The sequence below is a fragment of the Frankliniella occidentalis genome, unplaced genomic scaffold, assembly GCF_000697945.3.
Source record: "Frankliniella occidentalis isolate FOCC.00 unplaced genomic scaffold, Focc_3.1 Scaffold50, whole genome shotgun sequence".
NCBI lineage: Eukaryota > Metazoa > Arthropoda > Insecta > Thysanoptera > Thripidae > Frankliniella > Frankliniella occidentalis.
The window spans coordinates 946,168-963,243 of NW_026267180.1; the positions used below are offsets into that span (position 1 = coordinate 946,168).

The 17,076-nt window shown below is 45.9% G+C and overlaps 4 protein-coding genes across 8 annotated transcripts in view; 1 reads left to right on the top strand and 3 right to left on the bottom strand.

Moving 5' to 3' along the window:
- Positions 1 to 1,856: 1,856 nt before the first annotated feature.
- LOC113205169 (uncharacterized) lies at positions 1,857 to 6,479 on the bottom strand. 2 transcript variants are annotated; one of them, XM_026420680.2, is made up of 11 exons: positions 6,334 to 6,479; positions 6,075 to 6,243; positions 5,627 to 5,769; positions 5,409 to 5,543; positions 5,191 to 5,316; positions 4,925 to 5,102; positions 4,650 to 4,856; positions 3,850 to 4,031; positions 3,628 to 3,765; positions 3,394 to 3,500; positions 1,857 to 3,313 (listed from the first exon to the last, which is right to left on the bottom strand). In XM_026420680.2, exons 2-11 carry the CDS (start codon positions 6,226 to 6,228, stop codon positions 3,106 to 3,108), a joined length of 1,578 nt encoding a protein of 525 aa, XP_026276465.1. In that variant the 5' UTR covers positions 6,229 to 6,243; positions 6,334 to 6,479; the 3' UTR covers positions 1,857 to 3,105. The 2 variants fall into 2 exon arrangements, with proteins under 2 accessions (XP_026276465.1, XP_052123311.1); XM_052267351.1 differs by having other exon boundaries at positions 3,628 to 4,031.
- Positions 6,480 to 7,700: 1,221 nt separating this feature from the next.
- On the bottom strand, positions 7,701 to 14,856 carry LOC113205171 (aldo-keto reductase family 1 member A1). Of its 2 annotated transcripts, XM_052267353.1 has the most exons (9): positions 13,399 to 14,856; positions 13,244 to 13,335; positions 12,759 to 12,892; positions 12,075 to 12,308; positions 10,000 to 10,116; positions 9,806 to 9,936; positions 9,563 to 9,722; positions 8,298 to 8,395; positions 7,701 to 7,870 (listed from the first exon to the last, which is right to left on the bottom strand). In XM_052267353.1, exons 2-9 carry the CDS (start codon positions 13,317 to 13,319, stop codon positions 7,840 to 7,842), a joined length of 981 nt encoding a protein of 326 aa, XP_052123313.1. In that variant the 5' UTR covers positions 13,320 to 13,335; positions 13,399 to 14,856; the 3' UTR covers positions 7,701 to 7,839. The 2 variants fall into 2 exon arrangements, with proteins under 2 accessions (XP_052123313.1, XP_052123314.1); XM_052267354.1 differs by having other exon boundaries at positions 12,759 to 14,856.
- Positions 14,840 to 15,922, top strand: LOC113205172 (uncharacterized). Of its 2 annotated transcripts, none has more exons than XM_052267355.1 (4): positions 14,840 to 15,122; positions 15,220 to 15,378; positions 15,444 to 15,614; positions 15,720 to 15,922. In XM_052267355.1, exons 1-4 carry the CDS (start codon positions 14,883 to 14,885, stop codon positions 15,903 to 15,905), a joined length of 756 nt encoding a protein of 251 aa, XP_052123315.1. In that variant the 5' UTR covers positions 14,840 to 14,882; the 3' UTR covers positions 15,906 to 15,922. The 2 variants fall into 2 exon arrangements, with proteins under 2 accessions (XP_052123315.1, XP_026276468.1); XM_026420683.2 differs by having other exon boundaries at positions 14,885 to 15,132.
- A 121-nt stretch (positions 15,923 to 16,043) lies between these two features.
- Positions 16,044 to 17,076, bottom strand: part of LOC113205168 (prominin-1-A) — a 10,900-nt gene continuing 9,867 nt past the window's right edge. For both annotated transcript variants that reach the window (XM_052267349.1, XM_026420679.2), the window contains one exon: positions 16,044 to 16,158. In XM_052267349.1, coding sequence (XP_052123309.1) covers positions 16,069 to 16,158 — 90 coding nt within the window. In that variant the 3' untranslated portion in view covers positions 16,044 to 16,068. The remainder of the gene's footprint in view (positions 16,159 to 17,076) is intronic.

Here is a 17,076-nt window from a genome sequence, read left to right on the forward strand (position 1 = left end):
GGGCGGGTGCGATTTGACGTACCACGTACCCTCTGTCGCCTCAGTCACAACCATTCGACGTTTTGACGAGGTGGCAGGCCATCCATTAAGTACGCTCTGCTCATCCAAGTGCAGAACTGTTCTACTGTTATAAGAGTATAACTGAAAAGTTCTGCAGTTCCAAGTGCGATTTTTTGACCAGGACTAAAATCATCAATGATGATACAATCGTCTTCGTCTTAAAATTCTCTTTCAAACGAGCATATATAGGATATGGTTACGTCTTAAATTAAAACAGGTTGGTGAAAGAATACGAATATCTAGAATTACTTTTGAGGACTCGTATCCGTTTCAATTTACGTCACAACCCTATTATATACACTCGTTTGAAAGATAATTTAAAGACGAAAACGATGGTGTCCTCAGTAAAAATGGAATATCAAGAAACGTCAAGGGAGGCATTTCCCCAACACCATGGAGTTTTATAAAAATCTTGAACGGTAAATTTCTTCTAACATCTTACTAAAAACGTCCTCATAGCACATCAACCCAGATTTTTGTTACTTGTTACAAAAGAGTTATTACACTCTCGTATCAAGTAATAAAAGCGTAATAAGATTTCACAACGTTGTTTAACATGTTCCTCCTATGGGTGGGCGGTCGACCTCTTGAACAACATACGTTGCTGTCGCTCTCCTCCCTCGTGAGGAATCCGTAGCCTACTGGTTTGGTTAAGGAAGGACGTGGCGCAGCCCCAATAAGGTTCGAGGTTCGACTCCAGTTTGAATCCAAGGTAAAAAGTTGATTTAAAGTCCGGAAAGGAGATCAAAAGGGTGAGGTAGAGGGAAGTACAATCTAGCTTCCCTCTACCTCCCCCTTTTGATTAGACCCCCCCCCCCTTTTTTATAAAAAAAGTCATAACTGGGTAACTTCTAGGTAATATGTGGGTAATTACTGAGAAATTTCTAGGAAATTACTGGGTAATTACTGGGTATAGCGAAAATGCCTTATATAAGAGAATTATAACTTTGTAATTTAAATTTCATAAACATTTTATTTAATGTTATAATGGCCACTTTCAGAGGGGCGGTTTCCCTTGGAGTGCTCTCGTGGAAAGCGGTTCCCCGGACTCTTGTTCCATGAATAGCATCTGTCCATGGTAAAACGCCAATGGAAACACACACCACATGGAATGTGATGATCCTAGGCTCACTCATGTGTGAGCTCACATAGAAAACAGACCTCTACCCATGGAATAGACATCATGGAACCCCATGCGATCCATGGGATTCTGGGACTGGGACTTGCCAGTTTGGCAAGACAAATTAATCCGGAGGGTCAGTGTTTAAAATTGGAAATGCCGTCACTGAGGTCTGCAATCTGAAGCGTATACCTAAATGCACGCTTATCTCCCGATGACTGGCTGAATTTGCGCACTTGATCCGGTCTTCATTTTTTCATGGACCCCTCTCATATGTTGTGCAATCGGAAGCATATAGTTACACTGATATGAGTTTAACACTGATTTCGAATCTCTACAAATAGAAGTGTGTGACATTAGAAAGCTTAAAGTATAAACTTGCCAAAATGTCACAAGTAAAAGTGTTCGTCTGCCTGATGAAGTAACAACAACGATGCTACGATGCACCCCCCCCCCCCCTCCCCCGTCCAATACCTGTCCGCCGCTACTCGAAAATATTAGAACACAGCCATACTCTTAAATTTGTATCATCTGCAATCAAGATCGATCAAGATCAATATTCTTAAATAGGAGACGGTGAGATGCGGGAGGGGGGCCTCTGGTAGAGACAGTCTTAAGGGACTGCCTAAAAAGGAAATGTTTTCTAAGTTTTGTCACTTTTTAAAAATCTTTCAAATTTACTTGATAGTATTTTATTGTTAGAATAATGTTACCATGATTATACAACCTTCAACTACCTGTAAGCAACTCAATGTTATCCGGGGTTGTCATACTCCAACCTCAAGGAAAGTCGACGAATTATTAGCGATGACGTAGTGTACGCCGGCTCAAGTGATTGATAGTGCCCACTTATCCGTTCGCTCTTGTGGAACAACCCTCCCACCGGGTGGACGCTCGTTCTCAAGAGCTCTATTCAGAAACAAGTAGCATTCCCAAGTGCACGTGTATCTCGCCTTTATGTGTGCCCTAATAAGGGCAACACCCTAATCAGTCCCATTCTAGTACCAAAAGAGTCCGTCTCGTTTTTAGGGACTAAAAGAGGATTTGGAACTTGAAAATCCCTTTGAAATCCCTTTTTTATGAAATCCCTTCGAACTCCCTTCTGACCCCGCCACGCCGTTTTTTGGTGTAATCTGAAAATGGTGAAGGAAGGTTCCTAGGCAATTTTTAACATGACAGGTGTGATCATATGGTCGGGAAGTATCCGGGCTGCTCACGATGTGGGTCCTCCGAGCTTCCAAAGCGCACTCGCGGCCACGGCATGTACTCTCCTATAGCTTCGACATCTGGTGGCACCTCTCGCGCGTTGCGGCTTAGGGCAGGCCCCTCAACCTCACAGCGCCGCCGAGCCACAGGCGAGGTATGTAACACTCCTTACGCTCTTTCGAGCGGTTGTGTGCATCTCGGATCCAAAGCTCCGTCTCGGTCACTTTGGCGCGAAATCCATCAACTGCTTGAATGAAAGTCAGCTGCCTGCGGCCATCCGCCGCCGCTCGAGTGAGCAGTGCGAGTCGTCTCACTCGTACCCACTGGTGCAGCGAGAAATCAAAGCAGTTTGAGCGACAGTCGAACCCACGACCGCCTGGTCTGCCAGCACCGGCGCGCCGACGCCCTAGCCCACTGAGCTACCGCTGCGCTCAGGATACCCGGCGACCCGGTGCGGCGCGTTCTGAGGTCTCTTTTGCTCCCACACACACGGACTAATCGGACTATTAGAGATAGTAAGAAGGGGAGATATAACAATATTAATTACTGTAATAGTAACTACTGGCATAGGGAGAGTCGCCACCGCGTCTTTCTACATCGCGAGTCGCATCGGTTTGGAATTTGAATAAATTTCTCTTTTTTGTGTTTTTGACAATCGGCTGTGTTGATTTAGTTTATTGAGATTCGAGTGACAGCTCCCTTGCTCCTCGCAGCCCTGACTAGTATTTCCGTTGGAGCAGAACCCTAGCCGACGCCGCTGCGACGAGCACCAGCCACGCTCTGGTCGGGGCTGGAGCGGACGACGGCATGTCCACGACCGGGACGGCCCGCCGGTCCGCCAGCTCGATCCAGAAGGATGACGAGTCCTTGAGGCTGCGGTTGTAGCTGCCGCCATGGTAGTCGACGTGAATCAGACCGAACGGGCGGCTGGAAAGGGAAACAATGTTGCCATTATTGTATGCGGCCAGTGCAGACTGTTGGGTGCGACCGCTGCAGGCAGGACTTACTCGTAACCCTGGCTCCACTCGAAACTGTCGATGAGACTCCAGGCGCAGTAGCCGATCACGCGAACACCCAACTCCCTCACTGCCGATACCATGGACCGCAAGAAGGCCTACCAGAATAACCCGCATGTTATTTTCTGAACAAACACACAACTAAGTTTCGCCCTTAAAAGTATTTGAAAACATTTTTTCTTGCAGCACCGTACAATGCTGCTCTAGTCTGAAATCTAGACTTACACTGTAATACACAGCTCGCTTGTGGTCCTCTACACCAGCCATGTTTTTGTCTCCGACGCCGTTCTCTGTGATGATGATGGGCTTCTTGTACTGGAACCAAGTCCAAGCCAAGGCGCTTCTCATGGCATCTGGCGCGATCTGCAAGGGTCCACAACGAACGCGATGTTGATGTCGATGGGATTGAGAAAGGGATGAGGATTGTTTAGCCGACAAATTAAATACCATGTTGAGGGGAAATTTGTCAATTGTGCCACCCTGGGAGTCGCGGTAGCCGACATTGACGAAGTTGAGCTCCTGGAAGAGCTGTCGCAGTGGCATATCGACGGCCATTTGCGTGGTTTTAGGGTCCCGGTAAGACACCAACATGCCGTAGTACACGTTTAGGCCAATATAATCCGTCGAGTCTGCAAATTGGATTTAAAAATTTAAAGAATGATATGATACGCAGTCTTACAGTTTCTCTACGCCAATAATAATCAATTAGTGTATTTGGGTGAGACAGTTTGGTTATGTAGTAATTTCCACTGTGAAAAATAGTAGGTAGGTTTACAGGAAAATTTTCCTTGACGCAAGTTGTAAAATTACAATTTGGAATCGTAAAAATACATGCAGAACGTATCGACTTAAAATCCATTGGCGAGTAAAAAATGTGCTCTCGTAAAATTACAACTTAAATTATAATTCAAGTTTACAACATTTTTGTAAATTTCCGACATTTTTTACACACTGTAAAATGCTTACGAACAATAAGTTCGTACTGCAAACCAAAACGTTCACAGCTTACGAAGGATTTTGAAGCGTCGTATTACGAACTAGTTGTTCGTAAGACCCTTTCTTGCCTTACAAACAATCGCTTTGCACAAAGAAGTGTAGCAGGTGTGTGACACATACTAGGACATTTGGTGGGTCCTGCCTCGTATAACTGTTGGTCACTGTGTCCCACACTTTATATACAATAAAAAATTGCAGGGCCAATTGTGCCCTTGAAGAGAACTATTTCGGGAGAATTCTGGTTTACTCACTCTTTATCATGGCCTTCTCGTCCTCTGTGAAAACGGGCAGTTTGTTCTTGGCGAGCTCCTTGACGGTGGGTGGGTAGTCGCCGAACACCAGGGGGTGCAGCAGCATGCCGGTGAAGAACTGGTTGAAGGCCTCGGAGGCGTACGCGTCCTCCGTCCGCGTCGAGTTTGGCCGCGAGTTCAGAGTCGTCACCGTGAAACCGATCACCCCTGCAACGCGTTCCACAATGCAAAGCCCCGTATCTCACGCGAATCTAAATGGTCGAGCTGGTGCGTACCGTCGTGGCCACTCGCCGCCAGCGCCTTGTGCGCCTCGCCGTGACCGAGGATGAAGTGATGGAGGCAAGGGTAGACATTCTTGGCATCCTCTGGCTCGAGAACCTCGGCCTGCACCTCCAGGTTCGGCCAGTATGAGCAGTATACGTTGGGCTCGTTTATCGACGTCCACATCTTGACCTAAGCCCGAAAACAAAATGCATTATTTTCTTTCACCAAGTGAGAAGGAAACCTTCCATCGATTTACTTGTACCACACCACACGCTACCTTGTGGCCGTACTCTTTGAAGATAAATGTAGCGTATTCACGGAACTTGGCGACCATCTTCTTGTTCAACCAGCCCTTAAATTCTTGTTCTAATATTGCAGGATGGTCAAAGTGGTACAAGGTGACCTTGAGAAAATAAAATATCGTTGAATATTAAAAATTCAAAGACCATAACAGTGTAGGACATCATTTAGGTTATTATAGTTGGAAGTACGAACCAGGGGTGTCATGTTGTGCGCGTGGATTTCGTCAATGAGGTTGTGATAAAACTGCACGCCCTTCGGATTGGGCTTTGAAGCGTCTGCTTCAGGTAGAACCCGTGCCCACGAGATCGAAAAGCGGTACATTTGTAGCTGCGACATACACATATATGTCAGTGTGATTGGGAGTCGCGTTCACTTTGTTCCTCCGTTCACGGTTCAAGTGGTGTACTTACCTTCAGCTTAGCGGCCATCGCGACGTCGTCCTTGTAACGGTGGTAAGAGTCCGCCCCTCCGTCATGGGTGTGCGCAGCCTGAAAGCCGTGGCTCTCCAGCTTGCCGGTGTGGAAAACGTAGTCGATCAGACTCTCTCCTTTACCTGCAATTAAGTGAAGTCTGCATTCGGTGTTGACGCCCTCATGGGAAAATCTCGTCGAATCCACGTAGAATCTATAGTCAATTTCTATCTATCTACAAGATAACGTGATTTCTACGTCGAGTCGACGTGAATTACGTATATTCACGTGTAGCCAGCGTAGCATCTCCGTGGATAGGGTTACGTGGACGCCATTTCCCATGTCGGGAGGTACGGCGGGGTAGGCAAATTCTATGTTATTTAGACCCACGGTGTTAGGCACGCTGCACCTAACGTGTTGGGCGGGAAACATTTATTCGTAGTCTCACCGTCCTCGTCCCAGGCGCCCTCCGTTTGGATGGCGGCCGTCCCCGCGCCCACCAGGAGGTCGTCTGGAAGACCGAAGGCCTCTTGGTCCGCGGGGGTGGGCGACCCCCTCACCAGTGAGGACAAGGTGGCGATGACGAAGATTGCCCGAATCATTGCTGCTGCTGCAAACTAATTAAGTTGGTTATGATTTTTTTCATCGATTGCTTTAATTGTATGTGTTATCCCTAACACGCTCCCTCCCCCTTACGCTTAGCGTACCTTTGTTTCGAAAATTGCAAGATGCTGTAGAGGAGAGGGTCTTTGGATGTCAGCCCTGGGCAGGTGCAGAAGTCACTACCGAATGCGTTCTTGTGGTCGAAATTTATATACGGCAGAGATTGATAGAGACGCAGTGCCAGACATATTGCTCAACGCGTCGCGGCGAGTGCGCTGACGGCTAAAGATGGCTGCGTAGGGAGACGCGAATCTCCGAAATCCTGATAATTTCAGGTCAAGGCAACATTTTTCCTGGGATCCTTTTATCTGTTATGTAACGCAGTCATGTTCTATTCCTTTTTTAAAGAGGGGAAGGGACAGTCACCGAAGGGCGAAGGGCATTGGCAAACCCGTAACGCTACGGTGTCCGCTTCGGGTACACTGTATAACAGTAGTTTTACAACCGCTCGTGATTGGCTCAATTTGCTCAATTTGATTTTCTGTGATTTATATCCGTGATGTATTTAAAGGGGAACTCACTCGGGTAACAGTGTTACTTATTGCGCATATTTCGGGATGTTCCACGGTATATCACAGTATTTTGGAGGTATTTTGCCGCTAATTCATCATATTTTGCGTATTTAAAAATATTTCCAGAACTCAGTAAGCTATGATTTAAAAAGGTTATAAGATTTTAGTGTATATTACGAAGTATTAAAATGTATTGCAGCTAATACAAGTACTCAAAAATTGTTCGATCAGTCGGACTAGTCACAGCAAACAAAATTTCAGTTACAGCAACTAAAATTTTGATGCCTATGACTATACCGGACGGATCGAACGAAATTTGATCGTGGCAATCAAAATTTTGATGGCTGCAACGAAATATATTTCTCTCAGTGTATTACAATGTATTACAGGTAATACAAGCATTACAATGTATTACAGGTAATATAAGTAATACGAAGCGTAGCTATAAAGTTAGTATTGCGTAGTATTGCGTAGTATTGCGCAATATTGCGCAAGTAATATATGGTGGGTAATACAAGGTAATACGCGGTAGTACAAGGTAATACACAGTAGTACATGTCAATATTAGGTAATACATGTTTTTCCAGTAATATCAATGTAATACAGAACCCCGGGATAGGGGATACGCGACTTGTTCACCCCTTGATTCTAGTGAACTATCAGATCAGGCCTGCGATTCGCACGCAGGGGCAGAGCTCGTGAGTGTCCCGTGCCCCTGTGCTTGACAGTTTCATGTCCCTTTCCGAGATAACGCGTCCTACAATCACTGCAGTATATAAAGCGCGACCACAAGATCCCATTCGCTAAATTGTCTGGTGTCATTTCTTAAATTTTGATATTCCGACGATCTACGAGAGAGCAGGAACGAGGTTGTTCTGTTCATGTCAACTTTGGTTGGCTGCTGAAGTTTCAAAAATTTATTTGCATTTTGGCTCACTACACAAAAAATGAAAAGAAGACACTACAAATTTTGCTGCATTTGAATTGGTGTTCTTTTTGCTTCAAATCTTTGTCTTGTATGATCGGTTGCCGTTTTTCTCACCACGCGTACTCAGGATGATTTTCGACCCTGTAAGTAGAATGGTATTAGTTTTTACCACAACTCACTGAAAACAAATGTGTGCAACTAGCATGCATCACATAACAGTGCTCAACTTCATGGTGCACACATTGAGGTGATACCCTGGAAGTGTGAATACTTCATAGAGTTTAACAGTAAAATTGAACATTATTTATACAGTGTTCGACTTTAATGTTCAATTCTGAAACGCGACCGGTCGCGCGCAGGTCCATCGTTGTTCACCGGTCGCGAACAGATCCGCCTTTTCTCGACGGACACGTCTAACGTTTAAACACGTTTCAATTTTTAAATATCCAATCAAACACTTAAAAGTGTGCAATATACTGCGATGTGAAGCACTTGCATGTGCACTCCAGTTGCAATCTTTCTTTATCAGTGTAATCAACGTGACAATCTGTACGACAATTTTACCTACCCTAAAACAAATTTCATGTCGATGATGCGACCGTCTTCACCACGATCCAGGGCGTCCAATTTGGCCATGTCTTCTGCGCTCAGTTCAAAATCGAACAACTACAAAAGATAATGTTTACATGTTTTAAGTGTAGTACCGAGTGTTCTGGAGCACGCGCCCATGCGGACGGGTGCCTTGATGATCGCCCAGAAAGTACGCCCGTTTTTCTCATTTTCATTCGGTAAATAACGGGAGCTCGGCGCCTGCGAGACTCAAGGTAGGCCATCCCGCAGTGCACGCGTGCACTGCAGCACGAGGTGTGCCTACCTACCAGGCGCTATGAAACCTTACATGGGCTGTACTTGGCTTGCTCGTAACGGCGCAAGACGGACGTAGACTTTCTGGATGATCCCTTACGGGGAGAGGGATAAGGGAAAACCCTCCCGCACTGTTAGAAAAAACCACGGAAAAAACACAGAAAAACTATGGTCAATTTTTTGCCCAGAACGTCCGTCTAAATCTGTGCTGAAACCACAGAGACGGTGCGGAATCAAAGGTACAGAACACCACGGAGCTTCTGTTACAGAACGTCTGTGCTATTCCGTACACCTGCCACAGAATTATTACAGATATTTTCTGTGACTTTTAGCCATTCTTTTCTAGATACAGTTTTGTTGAATTAGAAGGATCGTCGTCTGCGTTCTGCGTAGGATACTTTGGTACCCGAAGTGAGTCAAAAATTCAATTTCATTGACGCTTTAGCACAGGACTGCAGCGCGCGGGAAACTATTTCCCAATTAAAACGTATCAGGGAGGGACACTACATGGTGACCAGGACGGAAGTGATCAGCGAGAGCTAATGTAGAATGCCATCTAGCGGCGTCTTCGGACGCCTTACCACTGAGACACAATATCTGTTACAGATGGGTCCGCAGCCCTTGAATGACAGACTATTTATATGACGGAAGCAATCTGTACGATTCTGTTCTGTTTTTTCTGTGATTTTGAAGCACAGACTTCTGTGTTCACAAAATAACTGAAAATTTCTGTAACAGAAGCAATCTGTACACCTCTGTTGGGAATTTTTCTGTGGTTGTCTGTGGTTTTTCCACAGATTTTTTAACAGTGCGCCTCGGCGTGTGCTTGCTCTGCAACCCCCGGTCCGGTCCCACGTTCGTTCGTTCCGGTAAGAATGGAAGGGGCGAGTAGGGGTAGAAGGGAAAGTATGATAGCTCTGATTCTGTGACTCCTATGCGATCCCGCCAAGCAATTGCCAAAATACGTACCTGAATGTTCTGAGCAATGCGTTCTTCATTTGTACTTTTGGGAATCGCAACGATTCCTCTCTGTACAATGTGTCGCAAAAGCACTTGGGCTGTGGTCTTATTAAGCCTACTGGCTATCTCCACCACGACAGGGTTTGCAATTAAATCTGGAAATGTAACACTGAAATCGGCGTTAGTTGTGATTGTAGGCGTCTTTACCTTTGGTATCGGCACGATATGAACAATTTTTTAATGTAAACGCACTCCATTCCCACGGAGTTATAGATCCTTTCTGAACCTGGGCTGCCCAGAGGCGAGTAGGCCGTCACGGTTATCCCATTTTCCTGGCAGAACTCGACAAGTGGGCGCTGCTGCATGTAGACGTGAAGCTCCACCTGGAGGGTGTTCAGTGAAGCTTAAAACTGTTTAGAGTACCAGCTGGCATGCAGATTGCGTACCTGAAGGTTAGCTGGCTTAATGCGGCAGTTATCAAGTATGCGTTGGATTTGGCGTTGGTTGAAGTTTGAAACTCCAATAGCTTTGGCGCGCCCAGCATCTACCTCCTCCTCCATGGCCTGAAACAGGTTTTATATCAGATATCGTTTCCTGTGTGGAAACTAAGGGAAGTCCTCGTGCCATTAATGGAAGCATGAGCAGTGTTCTGTTCCTGCACTTGCGAGGGAGAAATCACTTGCGTATACTAACTCTTACACCTAGGCATGTACTAGAGTACTAACTCGTCTTAACTGTGAAATAAACGCGTACTTATTGTAGAAATCAAGCGTAACACTGCTGTAATGACAAAATTTTGCATAAATTATGAAAAATTGCGCCAAAAACCGGGTATACTAACTCGTACTAACGTACTAACTCGTAACCTTTTATCCAGAGTGATTTCGCCCTCGTGCAATCGTGAAATTGTTTTTCACTCTCTTTGGTGCTAAAACCTCAGTGCTTTGGGGCTTACTTTTTGTATAGAATTGCAACAAGATTGTCAAATTAATTTCAGTTTATTACTCTTGCAAATCAAGCGTAAAACACCAGTCATTTCAAAAAATTGAACGCGTGAAGGTTTATACACTGTTTTTCAACGAATGTGACGTCACATTCGTTTCAATGTTAATCGTGTCACGTTCGTTTGAATGTTGTGTCATATTCGTTTAAACGTGAATCGGCCAAGCCTGGGCGCCATTAGAGCATCACCTCACCTGAAGTCACGTTTAAATGGATGTGACACAATATTCAAACGAATGTGACATGTTTCACATTAAAACGAATGTGACGTCACATTCCTTGAATAACAGTGTAGCAGTTAAAGAATTTAGTCAGTGCAGTGAGAGCAGCGCCGAAATCTAGCCACGAGAGGGCTGACAGTTGTATAAATAGAATGCGCTTGGAAAATGTTGACGTTGTTCTGCATCGATGATGATCCTAGTGTGGATATGAGGGGGCTGCTAGAGGACTAGGCCGAACGATGCCTCCTAACGACAAAGTTCGATCTTCAGCGGCACGGTTACACAAAGTCCGATCTGCGGCGGCCCGGTTACACAAAGTCCGATGTGCAGCTCCACGGTTACACAAAGTTCGATCTGCTTTTCGCCGCTCGCGGGAGTCGCAAGTTTAGACCTCTACTACATTCTTGTTGCGACAGCTTTCACTTTTTTCTTTGGAGTCTGTTGTTCTTTGATCTTTTACAAACATGAAGTAGTTTTTACCTTTTTTCTATCTGCAATATTGACGAGAATATGAATACCATTAGGCTATGCGCTGCAGAAACCGCCGGAATGTAGATCGAACTTTGTGTAACCGGGCCGCCGCAGATCGAACTTAGTGTAACCGTGCCGCGAAGATCGAACTTTGTCGTTAGGAGGCATCGCGGAGCTAGCGGACACGCGGGCTGCGGTAAGCCTTGTAATGGTTAAGTAATTCAGTAGGGGGGCGGGAGGCATCCCCTCTATTCCCTCTGCTGGGCAGACTCAGAAATGTTTAATTCTAAACACTATGCGCACCTCAGGCCGCCTCCGTCAGAGGCCTAATGACGCAGCATTGCCCTCTAAATGGAGACCCCATCCTTAACACTAATGAAAGCTTACGGTGCTGCGGGGTTAGCCGATTACGCTGAAATTCGCCAAGAGCTTTTAACAGCCCCCCCCCCCCTCTTTACCAACACGCCCACTCCACCCCCGTGTGTGGATCTTGGATAATCACTTCGACCCCAAGCAAGTCGTAGCTCTCGAGACCTCCCTTAGTGTGCGTGTGTGTGGAGGTGTGTGGGTGTGTTTGCTGCACTGTAAAAAAAATGTGATGAAAATGAGAATGTTATGTCTAATTATTTTTACAGCCAATCTCATCTTAAATTTCTTCGTAATCTATTGAATGAATTTTCGGAAAATGACGAAAAATCAGTAATGAGATGTTTGTACAAATAATTAGCCTTGACGTTCTCATCCCCATCACAAGTGTTTACAGTGTGGGACCGCACGAGTTTGTTTGTGGGAGGGGGAGGGAGGGAGAGTGTGTCGAAGCTGCGCACCTTCCAGATGGCCACGTGGTCCGTCTCGAGGTCGAGCCAGGCGTTGCCGTCCTCTCCCCTGGGCAGCAGCTCGTCCCCGCGCTCGTGCAGGCCGAAGGGGGTGTGCACGAGGAACAGGTCCACGTAGTCGGTGCGCAGCTCGCGCAGGCACTTGTCGAGCGTGGGCCGGACGGAGGCGGCCCGCATGCGCGCCGGCGGCAGCTTGGTCACCAGGAAGAGCTCCTCGCGCGTAACCTGTGGCGTCAAAGCTTAGTGCTCGCGCTCTGGGGCTAACGAGGGGTCCTCCACTCCAAGTAGGTCACTTTACCCCCCACTCCCGGACAAAAAAACACAGATGAAATACTAAAATTCAGTTTAAAAAATCGGAAAAATATCGAGAAAAAAGCGGTGTACGCCGGTGTACGCTTGTATTTCTAGTAAACGACCCCTCGGGCTACGGGCTCGTGCACGACGCCCCGCTGCACTGAAAAACCAAATGGTGTAACATACGAACGGCGCACACTGCGGAAATCGTGTCCAACTCTAACAGAGCTGCACACCTAGAATTGCACAACAACCGAGTCGAACATTTGCAAGTGCACAACTACGGAACGGAACACCAGCAATCGCGCACGACTTTAAGCTTGCACGCTCACAAGTGTTTCCCGGTTGCACACTTGGTCATCAGTGTGGTACTTGCCGCACCTTGCCGGTCTCGATCCACATCTCCTGGATCACCTTCCCGATGCTCGCCTCGTTCACGTAAAAGGCCGCCGTGTCGATGTGGCGATAGCCGCACCGGAGCGCGGCGTCGACGGCGGCCTCGAGCTCCTCGGCTGCTGCCTGTCACAGTAATCATACTATGCTTGTTGTTTTGAGGGATTTTACCCTTTTGTTACATTGAACCCCCCATGTCCTTTGGAAATCCAACACTGAAGCACTCTGTTGTGACGACAGTAGAACAAAACGTGCTAAACTCACATCCAGAGAACTATTTTATTGATTCAACCAGATCAGGGTCGTAGGAAGCAAACTAACTACGATTTTGGTACCTTAATTTTTAACTACATTTGGTCGCGTCTATCAAACCTAAGGTAATTTTACTAAATTTAAAATCTAGTTCACTAGCCGAAATCTCGTCGGTTCTTAATCTGGTCGCCTGGACCAAACGGTTCTCTGGGTGCATGGACTTGCCTGCCATGTCCCGTAGCCAAGCAGAGGCATCTGCGCCCCGTTCGGGAGCGTTGCGAAGGCAGGGCACGCCATGATGCGCTGAAAGAAGCTGTACAAGGAAACATATTAGTGAACTGAAAGTGTTGGCTGAGCGCAGGCTCTGCTGACGCACCTGTCTCCAGTACGGCGCCTTTGGTCCGCCCAGGCGTGCCTTCCCTGGACTGGTATACCAGCCGACTGACCCGGAGCTCGGCGGAGGCCCGTCGTCCGTGACCGCCTCGATGAGGGTGAAGGTGGTGGGGTTGTGTGCGTGCGACGCGGCCCGAGCCCGGCGTGTCCTCCGGGACGGATACGAGCGTCTCGTCAATATGTACCGCGTGGCGGGGTGGTCATCATAGAGGCAGGGCAGACCCACATATTAGGGTGCCGCCACACTGGACGCGTCCGGCGGGTCCGCGCCCAGGTATTCACCCTCGATTTATTGAAGCGAACACGCAGTATCGACTCATTCGAAATTCTACACAGCCGAGGATTACAATCCGAGTATAACCCGGGCATCAATATCGACTATCATAAAATAGGGCTACCGGACGTTAGACTGGGGCGTCCAAAAAGTGTTTTGACATTGTGAGCGGGAGGGCATAGTTGCCCAATCAGATTAGACATTTAGCAACTTTTAATTTTGTTCAATTTTTTTTTAAATTAGTATTCTCAACGTTTCTTATGTTGCTAGGACACTTCTTCGCAGTTTTCCTGAACAAATTTTGGTAATGCAACCCTCTAACAAAAACGCGTAAGAATGTTAATATTTGTTGGTGGGGTGCAGGCTAAACAAAACTGTAAATGTTTAAATGTTATTTGTGAAGAAAATGTGTTGTAAGTGTCTTGAAAATACCTCCCAAATTTCTAATAATGTCATCATATGACTTAAATATTCTTTGTTTAGTCAAAGGGTTTTTAAGGTATCGCATCTGCTAAAAGTATAAGCATTTAATTTGCGTGCCAAAAATCTGGGCACAAATGATCACTGTGTGAAACTTTGTTAGGACAAGGGTCGAGCTGTCGTAGGTACGAAAACGGCTGGGGTGAGTTGCCCTGATACCATTTGTTGATTAGTAGTCAATTTTCGAGGGGCGGGCAACAACTCTGTTACCTTTGGGGATCCAATCCAAAAGTCATGCTTTTTCTCTACACCTTAAGTGTATTAGTATATTTCTGTGCAAATTTCTGCATAAGTTAAAACTACGTTTCCTTTCAGACATTTTTTTACGCCAAAATGAACGATTTCTGACTTTTCTGTGCACGGTAAAAAAAGTTTCTTGTATTTAAAGACCTGGTCGTGGATGCCATTGGCATTCTCCATAAGGTCCAAGACTGGGTCTTGAAATACAATAATCTTTTTCACCGTGTGGATGTGATATGTCATAAAGTCTGAACATCTCAGGAATCTTCCTATAAACACTAAATGCATTTGTACTTTTTTGTGCAAACGTTCGTTTCATACAAATTTGTACGCCAAAGTGCATGATTTTCTACAAATGAATGCACAAAAATGTTCAAATCAACGCAGAAATGTGTGCAAAAAATTTGATTGCTTAAATTCGTACAAATAAAAGATACAAATCCAGTTAGTGTATACACTTCGCGATAGAGGTGATGCCCTCTCCGCAATTACATAGCAGCGACAATCGTTCGCAGTATTTTTACAGGGAAACACTAATGAGGACTCTGTGGCGTCAGGTTCAGTTTGCTTCCGCGTCTTTTCGGACGCGTCCCATTTTAATGACACCGCCAGTTCATCGCCAGCTGCGGTCCAGCGATGGCCCCTGTCAGACACCTCCTGCTGTGCTTGTTTCTGTGCGACGGGCTCCCACGGCACTACGGATCAAACTCGCGGTTAAAGAAAGTGCGCACCGCGCAATGTTTGAAACGCAAACGAGTAATGCTGTTCTAAACACATGTGTTTTGAATCTACACCGTTTGGAACTTGCAGGGTCGGGTGTCTGTACTTGAAATCCGGGACGTGAGAATATGTCCAGAGAAAAGCGCATTGGCTTGGATGAATGTGACCCCGATTCTCTTTGGAAAAACTCAGCAGACTTTCTTCGAGGGTATCGCGCTATTCGACAGAACGGCGACTTCCTGGTCAGAGGTAAGAAATGAGGGCTGGACCGCTGACTTCTGTGCCACCACCTATCCCCTCTCTTCGCGTTGCAGATGAGCGTCAAGTTCACCAAGTGTCGCGGTGGAGTTTCCTCAAACAACTGCGAATATAAGTCGACGTGGTCTAGGAAAAACAACGTCTGCGCAGAGTTTGCCTCTCCCCTTACACCGTGGTATTCCCTCCTCAGTACGGTCAAGCCGCCGTGGACATGCCCCACCAAAGCGGTACGTATTAACCAACAACTCCTTCCCTTTTTAATAAAAAAAAATCTTATTTATTTGTTAAACCCACGTGTCTGCCGACATTCTGCCACTTTTGCTGTTTTGCAGGGAATATACGATTTCCATAACACCACTCTGGACGCGTCGGTGTTCACTGCATTGGCGGGAAAATACGTGAGCCCTGATGTCACGTGGTTAGTGCGCGCATTGGTGAAGGACCAGGACCGGAATCTGTTCATGTGCGTGGACATTATAGCACGAATCCTCCCTTCAGCCAGAAAGAGTCGCAGTTAAATATAAACTTCAGCACACTTTCTTAAATTTATTGCATCAAAAATGTTAATTTTTGTGTTTTTTTATTATTTGAGATGTTGGGCTGGACATATGTGTCTAGTTGAAGTCTAATAAAATGAAGACAAACAGACCGCGTGCTCGCAGTGACCACCCACACTTTATTTTAGTCACGTCGTGAAGATAAATTGATCGCCAAAATAGCAGCCGGGATGAAGAACAGAAGGCACGTCCCAGAAGCCGCCCAAAATCCGTTCTGAAAAATTAGTAGCATTAATAATTCGAGTGTACTACAGAGAAGGTTCTAAAAGCACCCACTAATAACACGTCAAAAAAAAAATAGAAAAGGCTTGCGCATTATTTTCTTGTCCCTAATTTTCACTGGTAAAACAAGTGTGCATAATTTAAACACCAACGTGTTTAAGTTATGATTTTAAACATTACATGCTTTTAGCTCAAGTTGCACACTTGCGTGGTGTGCACATTTTAAACGTTTTGTAAACGTTTAGATTATGCACACTTGGACACACACAAATCTATAGGAACCATATGGCGTGCAGCTGCTATACTTTTCGGAAGTGTTTAAAGCTTAAACACCAGGTTTCCCCTTTGACCGACCTTATGTAAGTACACGCAGCGTCGAGTGCGTGCACAAATAACTATTTGTATGATGCGCACGCAGAATTTTGTGTACAGAAACCCGTGCGCATATTTTTTTTCTGGGATAGATTACACGCTGCGTGTTGTATACTCCAAAATAGTTATGCGCACGCGGAATTTTCTTTTAAACGTGCGCATGGTGAAACGAACAGAACAGACATGACGCGTGCGGACTACAGCGCAATCGGTACACCCAGAAAAATTGTTTCTTGATTCAAGTAAATTTTTCTTGTTTCAAGTGACGCTGACACAAGATGAAATTTACCATTGAAACAAGGCAATATTGCCTTTGGAATAAGATTTTTGTCTTATTCGAAAGAAAATATCAGCTTGATTCGTGGGTAAATTTGATCTTGTGTCAGCGTCACTTGAAACAAGAAAAATTTACTTGAATCAAGAAACAATTTCTCTGGGTGTATGCGCACGCGCGGAATTCAGGAAGATATCCAGTTAGCGTAAAAGTGAGGAAAAGTGAGAAGTGAAGTGAGGCCGAGTGAGGTGAAGTGAGGCTGGG

Coding starts and splice junctions, on each gene's coding strand:
- LOC113205172 (XM_052267355.1), top strand. CDS start 14,883: ATGCCCTCTCCGCAATTACATAGCAGCGACAATCGTTCGCAGTATTTT. Junction 15,123..15,219: donor CACTACGGATCAAACTCGCG/GTTAAAGAAAGT, acceptor TGGAACTTGCAG/GGTCGGGTGTCTGTACTTGA. Junction 15,379..15,443: donor CGGCGACTTCCTGGTCAGAG/GTAAGAAATGAG, acceptor TTCGCGTTGCAG/ATGAGCGTCAAGTTCACCAA.
- LOC113205171 (XM_052267353.1), bottom strand. CDS start 13,319: ATGGCGTGCCCTGCCTTCGCAACGCTCCCGAACGGGGCGCAGATGCCT. Junction 10,117..12,074: donor ACCACGTGGCCATCTGGAAG/GTGCGCAGCTTC, acceptor AACCTGTTTCAG/GCCATGGAGGAGGAGGTAGA. Junction 8,396..9,562: donor GCATTGCTCAGAACATTCAG/GTACGTATTTTG, acceptor TATCTTTTGTAG/TTGTTCGATTTTGAACTGAG.
- LOC113205169 (XM_052267351.1), bottom strand. CDS start 6,228: ATGATTCGGGCAATCTTCGTCATCGCCACCTTGTCCTCACTGGTGAGG. Junction 5,544..5,626: donor CGATGGCCGCTAAGCTGAAG/GTAAGTACACCA, acceptor TGTATGTCGCAG/CTACAAATGTACCGCTTTTC. Junction 3,314..3,393: donor GAGTGGAGCCAGGGTTACGA/GTAAGTCCTGCC, acceptor TTCCCTTTCCAG/CCGCCCGTTCGGTCTGATTC.